The sequence below is a fragment of the Rhamphochromis sp. 'chilingali' genome (assembly GCF_963969265.1).
Source record: "Rhamphochromis sp. 'chilingali' genome assembly, chromosome: 6".
Taxonomy (NCBI): Eukaryota; Metazoa; Chordata; class Actinopteri; order Cichliformes; family Cichlidae; genus Rhamphochromis; species Rhamphochromis sp. 'chilingali'.
Genome location: NC_137933.1, coordinates 20,583,430 through 20,601,164, shown reverse-complemented (window position 1 = coordinate 20,601,164; position 17,735 = coordinate 20,583,430). Strand labels below are relative to the sequence as shown.

At 39.2% G+C, this 17,735-nt stretch overlaps 1 protein-coding gene across 4 annotated transcripts in view; it reads left to right on the top strand.

Moving 5' to 3' along the window:
- Positions 1-17,735, top strand: part of fam189a1 (family with sequence similarity 189 member A1) — a 114,518-nt gene that overhangs the window by 81,889 nt on the left and 14,894 nt on the right. For 2 of the 4 annotated variants that reach the window (XM_080884144.1, XM_080884142.1), the window contains 2 exons: positions 9,031-9,141; positions 12,371-12,502. In XM_080884144.1, coding sequence (XP_080740270.1) covers positions 9,031-9,141; positions 12,371-12,502 — 243 coding nt within the window. Of the gene's footprint in view, positions 1-9,030; positions 9,142-12,337; positions 12,503-17,735 lie in introns of all 4 variants that reach the window. The other 2 variants (XM_080884143.1, XM_080884141.1) reach the window with 1 other exon arrangement.

The following is a 17,735-nucleotide window of genomic DNA, read 5'->3' as shown; positions in this document are numbered from 1 at the left end:
CAAAACACAGCACACTGTTGCTTTTTCCCATTATAAACTCAGTCATGATCTCTCATGCGCGCTCATGCGCGCTTTTACATCTGCGCGCTTTTTGTGCGCAGATGTTTCTGATCTCTGCAGGGGCATGAGGATTGATATACAGTGTCAGAGGGAAACTGAATCAGAGGGGTTGTGATCTGCTGAGCAGAAGCAAAAACAAAACAACATTGCCTCCATCTCTTGTGGCTCAGGGATAATTGAAAATAAATAGTGTTGTGTCGCAGTGCTGCTGCAGACTAAATACTAATTTGTGCTGCAGTCAGAGGACGTTAACACTGATTCAAATTCTCCTTTTGTTCTGTCCCCTTCTGATCAAAACTGTCAAATCTTATTATTATTTCACCCTCCAAACAGTTAAAGCACAGCTGTTGATTATAATATCTTTTAAAAGAGGGTTATTTAAATGTTGTTATACCCTACAGTGTAGTCACTGGAAGCACTACAACATGAGCCCGCATCTCATTGTCATACCACATTATTTAACTTTATCTGTTGCTGTGAATCTTCGTTTGATGTCATGATGGCTCGTCCATTTGAGCCACTCCAGTTTGCACCTGCCTGACACCTATTGGTCACAAAAGGAAAACTTTAATTAGAGCTGAAAGTTAGATTCTCAACATTAATATCCTGCCAGTGGTAGAGGTGGCTTATCCTAAGAGTAAAATATCTCGGAGTGCTTATCCAACAGCAACAGTACTGAACACTTTTTCTTTATATTCTGTCAGGAAAATGGTCATTAAAAAGGGAAAATAGAAATAAAATACAGTATATAAGGCGAAAACAGTTCTAGCTTGAAGGTGAAGATTTCAAGTCATCTTTATTCTTCAACACATGACCTGAACTCTCTTAGGCCTGCTTTCTTGTAATTTCTTTAAGTTGTCTTCAGGAATAGTTTTCCTCTTCTTGCAGGAATTTCAAAGCTCGTCTTTGGATGCTGGTTGTGTCTTCTTCTGTTTTGTTTCCAGATGCTTTCCAGATGGTATGTATGGTGGATCAAACTCTGATAATACTGTTCTGCATTCATAATGACATAAATTCTGACAAGATACCCGACCACTGACTGAAACACAGCCCCAAATCATGACAGAGACTCCACTTTGCTTTAGTGGAGATAGTGTTGCAGACACGTACTGCAGTACCTCACTCCTTTCCCTACTCCGTGCTTATTGTTGATGATTTGAACCAAGAAATTTCCAGATTTGGATTAATCAGTCTATAATGGATCTCTGAGGTCGTGTGTCAGGTCTTTGCTGGATTTTTCTTCCTGTTTCTTAAACTCATGACTTTCAGATTCTGTTAATCTGCTGTAGTTTTTAAGGCCTGCCACTCCTTCTTTTGTCCTCCACTTGTCCAGTTTCTTACTGGACACACACCATACAGGAGTACAGGAGGAACTTTGTAAAAGATGCCAGCTGCTTTCATCCGTTCAGCTAATAACTCTTTGGGAATTAACGTGTTGGTACAAAAATACGATTTTATGCACCTATTTCATAGATTCACCTAAAGAAATGGGAAGAAATGTTTTGTTGCCTTGTGTAGACACATCATTGGTTTATCCATTGAGTTAGGTGGGTTTTGTTTTTTTTTTGTCTTGAATGATTTATGGCTGTTAAATGACTCAACAAACAGCAACAACAAAATTCCTTTGAAGATGGTTAGGCGTGAGGACAGGACTGAAACTTAGTGAAAGCAGCCAAAGAAAAACATTGAAAGGCCTGCAGAAGAGAGCTACTGCTCAAGACCACTTCTAAAAAATATAAGGAAATCTGGTTCCTTGGAAGCAAGCTATAAAGAAAAGAAGCATGGCTCAAGACTTTTGCACAGCACTAAAAGTAATGACTCAGCAACAAGTAATCTAAATTGCCACCATGTAGAAACCTGATTCTTAAAAAAGTCGACCCAACATCACTCACTGGTTTGTGGCCATCAACATGTTAGTTTGGTTTTTTAACTGATGTGATATGTGAGAGCTACAGATGATTAAGTAACTGAGGGTATTTCATGCTTATATGTTAGTAATTTGTCGCTTGCCTGATAAGACACATCATAAATCATTCCCTGCTTTAACTTGTCTTTCCTTCTTAATAAGACCCCAATTCACTTGATTAACACATGCTTTGTTGAAAAACACTGCAGAATTTTTTTTTGAAAGTCTTCACTAAGGTATTAAAATAAGTGAGAATTAGAGCAATTTTATCAATGATTTTTATCCAAATAAAGTAAAATTAATGACTCTCCACTTTAAGGAAATGGATTGATGGAATTATGATTGAATAAAATACTGGTTAAAACATCAGCTGAGCTCTGAGCTTCAATATTAAGGTTTTGACAGCTCTAAGCACTCAGTGTCGAGTGTGAATTAGTTTGGATTAGGGGTTCGACATAGCCCCAACTAAAAACTAAGATCTTTAAAATCCAGTAACTTCTATCCCTAGATCTTGGTTAAAAAACATCTCTTGGTACTGATATATGGTGGGTATTACAGCATTATCATTGCAAAGCTAACTGGCAGACTTCTGATGGTTCTCATACACACTAAAAAATGCTGTATATCCACTCGAAGCTGTGAGATTTGTGAGTACAAGGTGTACTCTGAAATCCATAACATGCTGTGGTTTGCACTTTCAGTGCATCTTTGATGAGCCGATGGCTGTTTGAATTTCTGCCTTTGCATCTGCCTCGCTCCACAAACCAGAGTAGCTGTGCAAATACTGTTTTCAATTATGCTTATCATTTTGTAAGTTAAAAAAAAAAAGTACAGCACAGTCAGCAAACATGAATGTTAAGTTAGTCTGTCTTGCGTTGTTAATGCAGTTACTACCACACCCTACTTTTCAAATGAGGTTGTGGCATGTGAAAAAAAAGAATTCTTAAGTAACATCTGGATGAGCTAGGAGTTTAAAAATAAGTGCTATGGACAAATGAAGTTCAAATTAAGTTAACCAACAATGTGCCAGCAAGATTTCTTTTTTTTTTTTAATTTTGTAATTCTTAGTGGAGAGGTGGAGCATGGGCAAAAGGAGAAGCCATTAAATTTCGGTACACATCTGATTCCCCTTCCTGAAAATTTCCATATTGGGCATTGGCCTTGGTAGAGGATTTTCTTTCTCAGTCTTCCTTAAATATTAACCAAGCATTGGGCTTGTGTAGCAGGCAGAGGTAGAAAACTCGACTCGCCAAACTGACAGACTTTGCACAACATCAGCAAATTCTTGATGCAAATGTCGTGCACCCAGACAAGAAGCAAACACTGAAAAGAGACTGGTTGTTATGAAAGCAGAACTCAAACTGTGCTTTAAGAAACACTAATATGACCTAACCTGAACAACGCTGAAAATGTGCAGATGGAGCTTAATGCTGTGCGTCTCACACCGCTAACAGCGTGTGATGGGTGGGGTTACAGTAGTGACCTATGCTTCATGAAAAACAAGTTGCACTCCATTAAAAATTTAGGAGAAGCTCATATTCATTTCTGTTTTTGGTTTTATTTATTTTATTTTTTATTTCATTTGCCAGAAAGATTTGCACACAACTGTACAATGTCTTGTTAGAACATACTGTACTTTCTGTATGACAGCTGTGCAAATGTGGCAGCTTCAGGCTATAAAATATTCCATTATTCCTGCTGAAAATACTGCTGACATTGTCATTTGGTGATATGCAGTAAGAGCCCCCAGTTTCCTTTGATCTTTTTTCAATTAAATACCTTTAGTAAGCTTATAATAAAGCAATGTGAGTTCAGCTCTTCAGCACAAGGCTTATTTGTGATGGTGGTCATGGAAGCACATACATGGAAAAGGGCTTTAACACAGAGAATTGGAGATTGCAGCACATACATCTCTTTTTGCCCTGCTTCTTTAGACAGAACTTTTAAAGATGAATGTATAGTTGAGTGTTTATATAAACCGCTGAATTGACAACTTCTGAATTCCTTTAAAAGTCCACATTCTTAAAGGACTACTTTGGCATTTTGGAGATTTGTGATGGCCAGAAGATCAACGTGACTCTCTGTTAAATATGCAGCTACAGCCAACAGCTGGTTAGCGTAGCACAAAGACTGTGAATATGCCAAGCAGGAGTTCATTGTGGACGTTTGTGTTTTGCAGACTACTTGGGTTGATTTTCAAATATGCCCCTTGATAAGATTAAATTTTAACTTCTAATGCAGAGGAGTATCAAACATGCATTTTTGATGATTTGGGAATGACTCACTGCCTTACTGTCATTGTGAGCATCCTTGAAACGCTTGCAGCTTTGATAGGATGATACTACTTGACTTGCTGGTTGGGCTATTTCTTGAGATGAAAATAAAATATGACAAAAAACATGCCACCCAGAGTGGTTTTGGGCTGTGAAGGTTATTTCACCATCCACGCTCTGGAATATCATGGATGTAACAGTAACAGATGTTCCAGTCAGCACTGTCCAGGGTGTACTCAAACTCCTGCTCTGTGGCAGCTGGGACGGACTCCAGCACTCCCGCGACCTGGATGGAAGGATGAAAATGGATGGATATTCATCACATCTTTTTTAATCATACGAATCAGAAAACCTGAAGCAGCAAGACTTCTGATCGCCATGCAAGTCAACTGACTTTTCTATCACTATTGTTAAGAGCTCTTTTTATAGTCTGTGTTTTTCAGAGTATGAAAAGTGAGCAGCTTTCATAGAAATAAATCAGGCAATCAGGCAGCTTCCAGTCCTTTAAGAAATCCATAGAAAACGCTTGGGAAAATGTTGCCCCGGACAATATAACTGTAGCAGTTTTACAGTTTTTGTATGGATGCATGCATCCATACAAAAAGCATCATCACTTTTCTTTGCATGTGAAGAACAAACTGGATGCAGAACACTAAGAGGCTAAGCTGCAACCAAATGATTTGAGCCTCAGTGACAGTTATGGAGAATTACAGCGGCACACCTTGGGCCTTATATGCTAATCTATGTGTGTCTGATGGAGATGAATGGTGATTGTATTATGGTGTATTCTCCTCCGTAGAGAGTGTTAAACGATGTGATGATGACATGCAGCGTAAATCTGCCACGACCGAGTGCCGTGTGTGTGGCTTTTTTGTGTGTGTGTTTTCCTCTTTGGCATGCAGAGGCCAGCACAGCAGTAATTAATGACTAGCTGCTAATGGTGCTGTGTGATCATACATGGTAATGAGAAAGTATTGTATGAGGCCAGGCATGACAATCAGTTCAGCAATGAGAAAACATTGCGGTGCACAGGTGAGAGCCTCAATCACACAGGCCTGGGGAGGACAAATCAAAGGGATTTATTTGTGGTCTTTTCTAAAATAGAAACACACACACACATGCACACACACACATTTGGGTGTCTGCACGAGCGGCATAGTAAATCTGAACCGATGAAGTTGGCTGCACCTGCTCTTCTGTTTCATGGCTGTGTGCTTTTTATTGTAGCCATATATTGAGATAAAGGGTAATTGTAAGATCTGACACAGATTCACGAAACAGTTATGCAAATGCGCCCGACTAGAAATTAAATATCCTTTTAAAGAAACATGATATTACGGCGCCGCACTCCAGCAGTCACTGGAGCTTTGATAAAGAAAAACAGTTTTCTCCTCTGTTTGAATTGCAGTTGGTAATTGTTTGAGGCACAGTACTGTATCTGACTGGCTCAGCAGGCAACAAGGCAAACACGGAGTGCTTTCAATAATGTGCAACTTATGGCCGTGTGTGTCAGCCAAGGAGCTTTTACTGTCATCAGTTTGCACGTTACAATAACCTCATCATGGTATTTTCTGTCGTGGCATCATTCAAGTTAAATGCTCCTGCAGCCCCAGTTGAACTAATGAAAATGCCTTCTGCTTCCTGTTCACTTCCACAAAACAGCCGTCTGCAAATGTTAACTATTACTGTCAATACAGGATGAACCAATTGGGGATATTGTGACAAAACGTCTGTTTCTCTGCTTATTACCATATTCATCTACAATACCGTATCAATTTCCACACCAAAAGAGCCCTCACCATTGCTGGGTGCAACCTGAATAGAGAATAATAAATCCAGGATGCCAAGAGAAAATTGTGCAGCACAGCCTTGCATTAGTGATGTTGCTTTTTACAAACCTCAGTTAGATAGTTTCAAAACACTTGTCAGAAAGAATGAGCAGAAACAGTAGATCCGTGTGTTTATGTTTTTTAAACCGTAACAGGCAGATCCTGTTGGTTTGGCTGACAAATGTCAGCCCTGTGTACACAGACACTTCCACACTTTGTCCAGCAGTCAGAAAATCAGTCATAGCTGCTATTTACAGATGCATCTAATCGATGATAATGAGCTAATGTTTTGTCAAGGAGACAATTGATCAAATTCCCTATATGACAGTGTGTTTGACAGCACTATACAGTGTGTGTGTATACGTGCTTTCATGATTTAGCTATTGTTTTATAAATTAGCTCAAGCGGTACAGTTCAGATTTATGTATAGCCACACGCTGCGTATCATTTTCCATGCATCTTAAAAGGAAGAAAAACACTCTCTGTAAGAAATGTATTCTGTTAAATTATGGAAAAGTGCTGGCAGCTAGATTTGACAGTATCAAAAAATTGTACTTATTGTGAAATAAAAAACAAAACAGTTTCTTACTGTAATAATTATAACACTAGAGAGCTACAGAGAATATGAACCTTACAGTATAACGCCACAGCTATTTGTTTGGCATTATATTTTCATCAAACAGATTATCACTGCGCTCAGATGACTTAATCAACTGGTCATGAGGGAAAAATGCCTATTAATGAACCAGTTGTGAGTTGTTGGCGGAGATTACTGGCAGTTGTTTGTGAAGAGGTACAAACCCCCAAAAATTGTGACACTGTGTAAGTTGTGAATATAAACAGAATGTAGTAATTTGCAGTTCTCGTGAACACATATTTGATTAAAACTAGATTGTGGAAAACATATCAAAGTGAGAAAATTTGCCATGTTAAGAAAAAGCTTGTTTAGCTTATTTTCTTTTGAATTTGATTGCAAAAAAAGAAAAAAAGTGGAATGAGCCAACAGAAGGCTGGTAAGTAAGAAAGTTAGTGGTGCTAAAAGGAAACGTTTTGCAGCTAATTAGATTAACTGGTAACAGGTCAGTGTGGGTGTAAGTGAAAGACGCACAAGTGATTATGCTCTCAGTTTGTGCAATAGCTTGCTGTTAATATAAATGGAAAGATTGAGGAGAAGAAGAACATATAATTTACATTTATCAGAAAAGCTGGGAAATGACTAGGTTACAGTGATTTAGTAAATTAAAAATAATTTACAATAAGGAGTTTTGAGTCGTTGTCTTTGTGTCTGTCCTTGTGGTGATTGTTGTTAGACAAAGTGTTCAGCTGCATGTCCAGCTTGTAGTGCAGATCGTGATTCATTCAGTATCCAAATCCATTCACCAGAGACACTGTCATGTTTATCTGCTGATGGAGGAATCCAAATATTGATTATAACTGCATTTAAACAACAACAGCAAGGATTTTGCTCACGGCACGTGGCCATCCTGTGCTGTTTGGTTGAAACAACATTATGTCCTTCATGTTGGACATGTTTTGTCATCCACTTTGAAACATTTTTTTTTATTTTAACAGATGGGAAGTCTATTTTTGACTAATGTCTCTCAAGATGTCACCAATGGTCGGGCAGCAAGTTACTGAGCGCAGTTGTGTCCTTGCAGTGCAGAACTTCAAAAACATGCGTAGTGCCACGTCGGTATTAAATATATGAGACAGGCTCCTTGTTTTAGAGGTATGGAAATTTTTTTAATAATACATTTCTTGAAGACCAGATTGCTCAGTCTGGTATTGTTCTTGCGCAGCTATTACGCCACCGAACCAGACAGCTAATATCACATTCAAATGAAATACTAATTAAGAAGATATACACATCATTACCACCGATGCACCATGGGACTCCAGAGTCATGCTCTGTCTGTCTCCTCCCCTGCATGTTTCTGTCCCCATTTATTACCGGTTGTCTCCTTCGTTTCTTTTTTCTTTTGTTTGCATTCATCCTCACTCTTTTCCTTCTATTTATTTATTTGCTTTCTGCTATCTAAGGAGTTGCTCCTCAAGCTTTCCCATCAGCCCCTCAATCTTTCAATTTTCTGTCATGGAAAAAAGCACTTAAACTTATCGCTCCATCTGTTTATTACATGCCACCTCCAGCTCCTTCCCTTCTCCACCTCCTTGTCTGGCTCTCCTCCTCTCCATATGTTTAGGTGTGTTCCCAATAACCTTTTTACGCATCGAACTCCTCCTTCTAGTGACCTCAGTGTCCTCGGCTAATGCTGTTCCAGTGTCCCAACACTCTGCAAAAGCAAACTTTGGGAATAGCTCCATATTACAGTTTTCAATCAGATGCAGCTGTGGTGTCAGTTTTGGTACACAATGCAGGAGACTGGTTTTCAGTTTCCTGGACAGGAGTCATTTTTAAAACTCTTTTCTTTTACGCTTGACCTGCAATGTCAAGTGGCAGGAATAGAAGCCATGTTTCCACTAACAGGATTGATATCCAAGAAAATAAAAAAGAAACCTTTACCCCCAGGAAAACGGGGTCGAGGGAGAGACACCACCACTGGTTTAGAGTGTAAGACAATATTACATCTGTTGAGGTTGTACATGTGTGTCTGAGAGAGATGAGCTACTTCACAGCTGTGATGATGTTGAGAAACAGAAATAAGTTTTGAATTTCAATCCCTCAGTAAGTTGTTTCTTGTGTCATTGTGTGCCTTCAGACTGTGGAGGCCTGAGGGGGAACAGGTTATTGATTTCTCCTGACATCAGAGCTAATTTCCTCTTTGGTGATCTGTTAGAGTCACTGTGAGTAACGATTGATTAGAGAAGTACACTGCGCCTCTGCTACTTTCAGCAACAGTATCAGAAAGCGCTGAATCAATTTTAGTAGCAACAAGCTACAATTTGCCATTAATACCATTATGATTCAAATATTTTCTCTCTTCGTTCTCTCTTTTTCTCACAGATCACATTCTTCATGCTGCTGTCTGCAGTTTGTGTGATGCTAAACCTGGCGGGCTCCATCCTCTCTTGCCAGAACGCTCAACTTGTCAACTCTCTGGAAGACTGTCAGCTGGTGAGACCAACTGGACCTTAGCCCATGCATGCTCCAGCTTTGCAGTACACTCCAAAAAAGACATTAATCTTTTAATGTGGCTTTTTGGAGGCTTAAACTTAATAATTGGAAGAAATGATGCAGTGTTTCTGATCTGTACTGATTAGACAGTGAATTGAACCTAGTACTGAACTTGACTCATACAAAATACAGAAAAAAGCTCTTGTTTTCATAAATAAATTTGTAAAATCAGAGCACACAGACATCAAATCAAATCAAAACTTTGCTGAATAGTATATCTAGCCAGTCTGTCCATAGTTCATATTCACCAAACAGAGCAGCCAATCAACATTTTTCATGTCTAGAACTCATAACCATAACCCCTTGTCACCAGAATGAACACCTGAGTTGACCCACTAGCAGTCAATGACAAGTAATGGATCTTAATATTGATATGTTATCACTAACATTTGTAGGGGTATGCACTAAGGCTGTGAATAAAAGTGGAAACAATATATATGGTTGAAAGGGATCATGAAGAGTGAGTGACTAATAGAAATGTGTTGTCTGCATGGGAGCCTACATCTACGAATGCGAGCACACGATGGGCTGACGGGCAGCGCTTCTGTTCCAAACAGGCTGCAGGACTGAGTCAGCACCGAAAGTCAGCTGAACTATTTGTCTGTTGATGACTAATGGCTCCCAATAAACACATCCATCTCTGCCAGAATCACAGAGAGCTGAAATAAAATAGATAAACAACTCTGAAAGATAAAGCCAATGTTTTTTCTTTCTTTCTGTTTCACTCCGATAAAGTTGGGAGACATTTTTAAAAAGTGTGGTCAAAACAAACACAGCAGACGGTGAGAAACCCCGACTGTAACGGTGCGTTCAAGCATACAGATACATTAAAGGGCCCAAAATACGCCACCAGAAGCGCTTGTCACTTCTTGTTGGAAATTTCCGCTCCCCAAATGTTTTAATGTCAGAATTGTCGGAGCGGCCGTCACCAGCAATATGTGTAACTTTCTCAAACTGTTGTCCTGACGTCTACATCCACTTCATGCTTTGATTGGTCAGCTGGGCAGAGGCGTGAAAGCTGTGGGAGAACTTCTAACTCAACTCAGTGAATGTCTTGAGGAAAGTTTCTGAAATGTAATTAAAAGTGAAAAATAGATATAACTTTAAAAATTCACATGATATTTAGAGAATAATCCACCACCAGAACAGTTGTGGTCACACTTTCCAGTTTGTTGCAACTCTTACTTGTCATGAACTACTAGACTGCAGTTTCACCTCTTTGTGACTGCTAAAAATCAGTGGTTGCCCAGGGATTGCAGTAAACTCTTTTCACTTTTGGCAATCAATTACAAGAAGCTACTGAGCATGCAACACCCTCAAACTCTGGGCAGCCACTTTTGATCACTGGTGTCCTTGTGGGAGGCAACCTGTCTCCCAACAATCACTGCATCAGACTCGAATAGCAGTCACTCTCAGACAGACTGGTAAATGTTTAAAAATTATCGCAATCTAATTTATAAACACAGACAGATTGCTAACACACTGCAATCAGTTGGAGTCAGTCTGCAGTGATCAATGCAACTTGTCTGCAACAGGAGACTCAGGAGATTCTGGTTATATTCCTATAAAATAAAATTAAGGCTGAGGTGAGCTTCTATATCATTTTGCAGTTAAACTGCCAGCATCTACGTCACTATTTGTAGAAGGATTTGTGAATCTAATCTAAGTTTCAAACCTCCAGGTTTCTGGCAGGACGATGAAATTAAGCAGTTAATGTGAATTTCTGTGTATATAACAGATTTGCAATTTTCACTGATTTAATTGTCATATCAACACAAAGAGATAGCATGTAACTGCCAACTTGACCCTATTCAGTCGCAAACGAATAAAAGACTGACTTCACCATTTTATCGCTGTCTTAATGCAAAGTACCTGTCCCAGCATTCATTTCTACGGCAACAAGATTGCGAGTTCATTGAACACTATCGCAATAGTTCTGCTCGTGCTGCTGTTTTCCACCACTGTTTTCCCTAATGTGACCATAAAGGACTTGTTTTTTAGTATAATTCCAGATTTGTTGTCTTCTCTTATCCTGCAGTTTCTTTGCTCCTCTCTGCACCTTAAGCGCTCTGAGCTAACTGCTCTGTTAGCCTGTGGTGCCAAGCACTTGACTCACAGGTGTTTCTACAGTTTGTGGCCTGATTAAGTCACTGCACATTGGTGCTGTATTTTAGCCTCGCTGTAGTGTATATATATCTGTAGTGCATCTGAATATATCGGAGACATTTGTTCATGCTATTTTATTTATGTTAGGATGCTTTGGTGTCCTTTACGTTTTTCGTGTTAACATCAATCACACTGCATTCACCTGATTTCATTTTTTGTCGTGATTTCTTTTGGCCTTGATAGCAGCCGAGTGAAAATTTGATCTCGTCATATCTCTACCTCGGACATATCTGAATGGAACTATGAATTAGGACTTTTCAAGCTCGAAATATCTTTAGGTATTTGAGTGAGCTCCCATTTCACAACACAATCAAAACATCATGCAGATTTACATAATGAGATTCCTAGTTGATTTGTTTTTAATTTAATTCATAGTACCAGGGGTTTCTATCTTTTTCATGACTGATGCAGCCCCTGGTGATTCATCTGGCACCCAACCCACTAACCTGAGCACTTCCACATTATAAGCAGCTTTTGTCCTTATGCAAGTGGGAGCAGCCGACTACACCAACTTCACCGCTTTATGTGGTTCCCCAGAGACCCTCCCACAGTCGTGACTGAAATATTAATGTTCTTCATCTCCTTTCCCCAATGTAATTAACCCATACTTGTTGGGTTCATGTCCTGCTTTCTCTCAATCTGGGACACATAGCAGAGGTATGCTCTACCGCTGTCCTTTACTGGGAAGCTCATCATATCTCACAGTCCTTTGTCTCTTTATGCATGTGCAGGTGCCTTTCTCAATCACAGCGAAATACGTTTTGTGAACTTTGTCATCAAAGTTTTTGATTACACGCCCTGTAACTGAGAATATGTTTTATGTCAGGGGTAAATATGTCGCTCGTCACTCATCTTCAGAAAAAAGTGACATCAGAAAACCAAGCTCAGGCCTGATTTGTGCGTGTATGTGTGTGTGTGACGTGTGTGTGTGTGCCTGTGTGTTTCCGTGTATGTGGCATGCATGCATGAGTGCGGATGTGTGTTCTCTCCTTCACCCCCCCAGCTCAAGTTTGACAGCGATGGAGTGTGTGTATGCTGCGAGCTACAGAAGCAAAGTTCAAGCTGCAACAGCCTGGGAGAGACGCTGAAGCTAAATCCACTGAGGGACTGCAATACGATACGTATACGTCTCAAGGTGTGTCTGTTTGTATATTGTGACTGGTATATTTTTTTTAACATAAAAACATTCTGTATGACTGAACTACACTTTACATTTGTCTGGTAGTTGTTTGGCAAAAACCGTCATGGCCAGCTTTAACGACTCAGTGATGTCACATTTTTAGAGACATTTGGGAGGCCAGACTGAGACACAAATCCAAACAGCTGCCTTTTTTAAAAATGCCCATCATTTATTCATTTACTTGCCTTCTTGTGTTTTTGCAATCCAGAGCTGGAAATTGAGGTCTGATTGAACTGTGTCAGGGAGAACTCAGTTTGGATCCATAAACCACCTCCTGGTGCTTGTTTGTCACCTGCAAATGTTGTTTTTCATGATCTTTCCTCTCTATTTTTAGTCATGCTACGTCATGGCTCATGTGACGTCAGTATCATTCAGTGGAGAGCAACACTTTGATCCAGACTGAAAAACTGTTGGATGAAATTTTGGTAGCGTTTTATAATATGGTCTGCATCTAAGAGTGTTTTCCCAATTAAATTAAATGGAATTTCAATGTACTTAATTTGAAAATTTGAAATTACAATGTAATTACACGGTAAGGACAAAAGCCAGACTTGGCTCCATCAGTATAAAGTCACATAGGCCTGCAAATTGTTATGGTATTTATTTTTTTCTCTGAGCTGGAAAGGGAGAATAGTCCTTATATAATTAATATTGGTAAAAGAAAGGGACATTTGAATAATAGAACATCGCCATGCACATCAGGATAATGAAAATGTAAAACTTAAACTTACTTGCATTATAATATATGTCAGTTTTCATGTAAAATAACCAGAAGGTATGCGCCGCTCGAAATTACTTACAAAATACTTAAAATTATTTACAGAACAATTTGTGTCTGCTAAAATACCCGAGGTTATGCAATACATAAAAATTACAGTACTTAAATGTACTTACAATATAATTGTTTCGTTGTTTCCTTTATTTTTGTTTTATTCTTCCTTTAACTTCATTCTAGTGAACCTACCTTTAAGTATTTGTAGATAACTAGAATTAACATACCCTGATATTCTTTTAATTACATCGGAGTGAGACCCTTAGATGCAGGTCATGCATATAAACTGTTACCAAAGTTTTGTACAGATATTAATAGTTCCAAGATTGGGAATGTTGCAGTTTTCAGTGAAACATCTCAACAACTTAGGTTAAATTGCTGAGCTTAATATTTTTAGGATGAATCTTCTTTTGTGTCTTTGACCGATGTTTTTGTTTGTGATCGAACAAACCTACAGATATGGTTCCATAGTTAGAATTGTAGCTGGTCAACATGTTGGTTTTAGAGCTACATCCTCTGAGAGTCACCAGACTAACCTCAGGTTTCAGATTTCTTTTCTTACTGTAGCATTTGCCGTCAGGGAACAATACAAAACAAAGCTGGGTTTCTTTCTCAGATTAATTGAGCAGAAAGCAGCAAAAGCATTTGTCTTTCCCCAATAGGCAGACCTCTTAGTATGCAGCAAGTATCTACTCTGGGCTGGCTCTAGTTTGCAAGAGTATGACCTCGGTAGATTATCTTGACTCGCAGCATAAGAGGGAATGATATATAATCTGTCCTACTGCGCCGTTATTGCATAACGACAATCATATCCATTCATTTTATATCCTTGATTGATTATAAAACATTGATAACCAAATAAAAGACTTCTCAGGATGAAGCATGCTTATGAAAAGAGGAAAGATCAACTACATTTGTCACTGTAATCATAACTCTTTGGAAGAGATGGAGAATTGGTGCTATAAACCTTTATTAAGTGCCAAAGAAGTCAGATGTATTGAGTTATGTCTGTGAGGAAGCTGTCACACACAAGTCTCCGGCTATTTCAGATGGCTGTTAGACGACTGCTGACTCTAATGAACTCATATAGTGCCTCGATCACTAAACGACACAGTGTCCTGAATTATAAAAGCAGGTGGACTGAGTAAAATTGGTTTCTCATTCGCTTATTAGTTGTTGTTACTCAGCAGTAGCGCTTTTCTTAAAAAAAAACAAGAAAATTAAACCAGCCACCGTTGCTGCCAATGTCTGTCATTCGCTCTGTGCTGGCACATTAATTTCCACTCCATTTTTCTTTTCATTACTCTGCCCGGGGCTATAAATCATCAGTGAGGGGGAGTACTGAGGTAATTTGCGATTTCCTGTAAAGGGGCGGATGTGTAACCTTATTCACTAACCTGATTGACCTGGGGCAAGGTATCTTTCAGAGGTTAAATATCTGCTGAGCAGCCATGCTACACCCTTTACGTGTTGGCGGCGTTATTAATTTTCTTTGCCGGGCAGGATTTATGGTGGCATCGTGAATGTTGTAGTCACAAGGGAAATCAAAGAAATGCATCTTCTCACATCTGTGTGGCAGATGCACTACCAAATTCGAAGTCACACAAAGCCATCGTAAATATTTCTTGATTCTTGCGCTGAGAAAAATCACTCAGTGCTGCAGTGCATGCAGTGGTTAGACACAGGTTTGTTTCCCTGTGCAGCTGTGCGCTACTGTAATCTCAGCTTTGTCTCAGGGTAGAGTCTTTACTGCACAGCAGGATACGTAGATGATCAACAGAGAACATCTGACAGTCAGCCAGCTCACAAAGAGTGTATCTATTACATGATGGTACTGAGTTGCACCTCTGCGCTCCCTGCAGGGGTACACAGTGGATTAATCTTTTTTAGAAAACAATGATGCTTTTAGCTAAGTGTTGCCAGCAATTTTTTTTGTGAGTGTTGCATTCAGCAGTGTTATCAAAAAATCAACAGAGTGATTTTGTATTTATTGTATTTGCTGCTTATTTTCTCTGTCTGCCTTGGCACCTTCCACATGTAAAACTCAGAAGGATAACATCTGCCAACAGCAAGGCAAGGCCATATTCTCAGACATATTCTCTATTTGTATTCTTGGTAAATAATGGTTTTAGACTCACAGTGAAAGACTTGTCTTGCTGGTATCTTTTGTTACCCTCTATGCAAGGTTCTTTAGAGCACAAAGAACAGACATCTTTGCTTTGCTTTGCCTGTATGGACAGCATAATAAAATATCTGTAAAGTGCACCATCTTCCTGGTGTTTGGAGTTAGGGATAGGTACTGTATTCCCTTTCATACTGATGCCAAATGTGAGTTTGTGTACCATCAGTATGCCCTTGAATGATAGGGGGATGAGTTTTAAACTTGTGAGCGTGTGTCATCTTCATACAGGTTTCAGCCAGGAATCCATAAAAAATGATTTTCTTCTTTTGCAGTAACTCACACAATGGTAAAAACCAAAGTTTAGGAGTTCCTTATTGACTTATATGAGGCATATATTGTGATTTAAATATCACTGCAAACTTTCAGAAAATCCAATACAATGTGCAGTCATAGTTGGATCCGAAGCAAATTGTTTTTCTGTCACACAAAGACTGAATAGCACTGCAGGGTTTCCCAGTTTTTGCTGTTCTGCCTTTTTCATTCACATTTTTATCAGAATCAGAATCAGAATCAGAATACTTTATTGATCCCTGGGGGAAATTATTTTTTGTTACAGTGCTTATGAGTGCAAACCCACTTTTTTGTATTCACCTTGCACCATCATCTAAAATTTCAGTTAATGGCTTCTCTGCAAACTCCACTTCAGAGCTTTATCGGCTGCCACATCAATCATTGACTTTCTAATTCAATTGGCATTCGTGTTAGAGTTGTCGCTGCAAAAGGGTTTCTAATCCAACCTGACTACCTGCTTCTCACTGAAAATACTCATGAAACTGCACGTGTATTCTGCTGAAGTGAGCCCTGACGACAAGCTGCTCGCCAGCTTTCGACATATTGTTTTTGCTCTGGAACTCATCCAGTAATGGGAAGGCATCATTGCCCTAGTGAACTACAACAACCGTTTTCTGATCCATCCATCAGTTTTAAAAGATAGGGTCTGAAGTCCTGCATTCAGGTCATGAAATCTGGATAAAAAGGAGTCAGGCTATGTCTTTAGACTAGCTACACTGATGCAATAACAATGTTTATCTCAGGAGTCCCAGTTAAGAAGCACTGATCCAGGGAAAAAAAAGAAACTGGGAGCAATGACAAAGGTTACATCTTCGGGTCATGAATAAAACTCTTCTTTTCTAAATATTTAACACTTTATGGGGCCAGAACATCGGCTGCTTTCAGTCACTGGAGTTTAAACTGCTGTAGCTCTTCCTAAAGGAGGTCCAGGATTTTCTTTCAGATCCCATGAAGAGCTTTTGTAGCCTGCCAAAAAGAGGTCAGAAAGATTTTTTTAACAGAAACTCAGAGCCGGTTGAATAAAAGCCAGGTGCACCTTTGAAACGGATGTATTTTGGTCAGCCACAGGGAGCAGCTAATTGAGGTGTATGTTTAGTTTGTGTCTGGACAAGATCTTCACGGTTCGAGGGATAACAATTGAGGATCAGTGATGTGAAAAACCAATTAAGCCCTCTGCCACAGAAAGTTTGTGGCCAGATTAGGCAGTAGGACTGTATTTGTTCCATTATTACAATTATAATAATTATTATTGTAAGAGATTGAATGTGCACAGGGGAAAAAAATGTTCTGATATCCTAGCTGAGCCTAGCTGTAGGGGCTTCAGAAATAAAGGACATTGGTCTTCTGATGTGCAATTTTTTATCTGATCCTCCCCCAAATATTTTTAGACATATTGCCTAGATAGAAAAAACAATGCAATTCAGTGTGCGAAATATTTGCCTTCACTTATCATTTCAGTAAGAGAAAATCCAAAAATCTACCCAGTAGAAGGGTTAGCACTATTGTGAAGTGTAAATGGGATAAAATATGCAAAAACAGTGGTATGTGAGCCATATTGTAAAAAACGGATGTTCTTCACTCTGTTAATAATGAAAGTAGTGTAGTTCTCAATGCACTCACAGAGCAATAATAGTCTTCTTTCACCAGTTCTGTTCTAATGGTCGGCTTGTGGTGATTATTCATGCTTAAAATGTCAGACAGGCTTGTGCTCCATCCAGACTTCCCTCCAACACAAAACATGTTTCAAAACTGTTATTTTCCAAGGGAAACATGTATTAGCTGCATTTTATAGTTGGCACTGCACAACCTAATTTTGGTTCCAACTGGCATCATTTCTGCTTTAAACTTCCAGCTCACACAGGCTTGATCTTTGGCAACTAGATGCTGGCTATTGAGTGTGTTTGAAAAACAGTGGCAGGGCTGGTAATTCTGAACACTGAAGA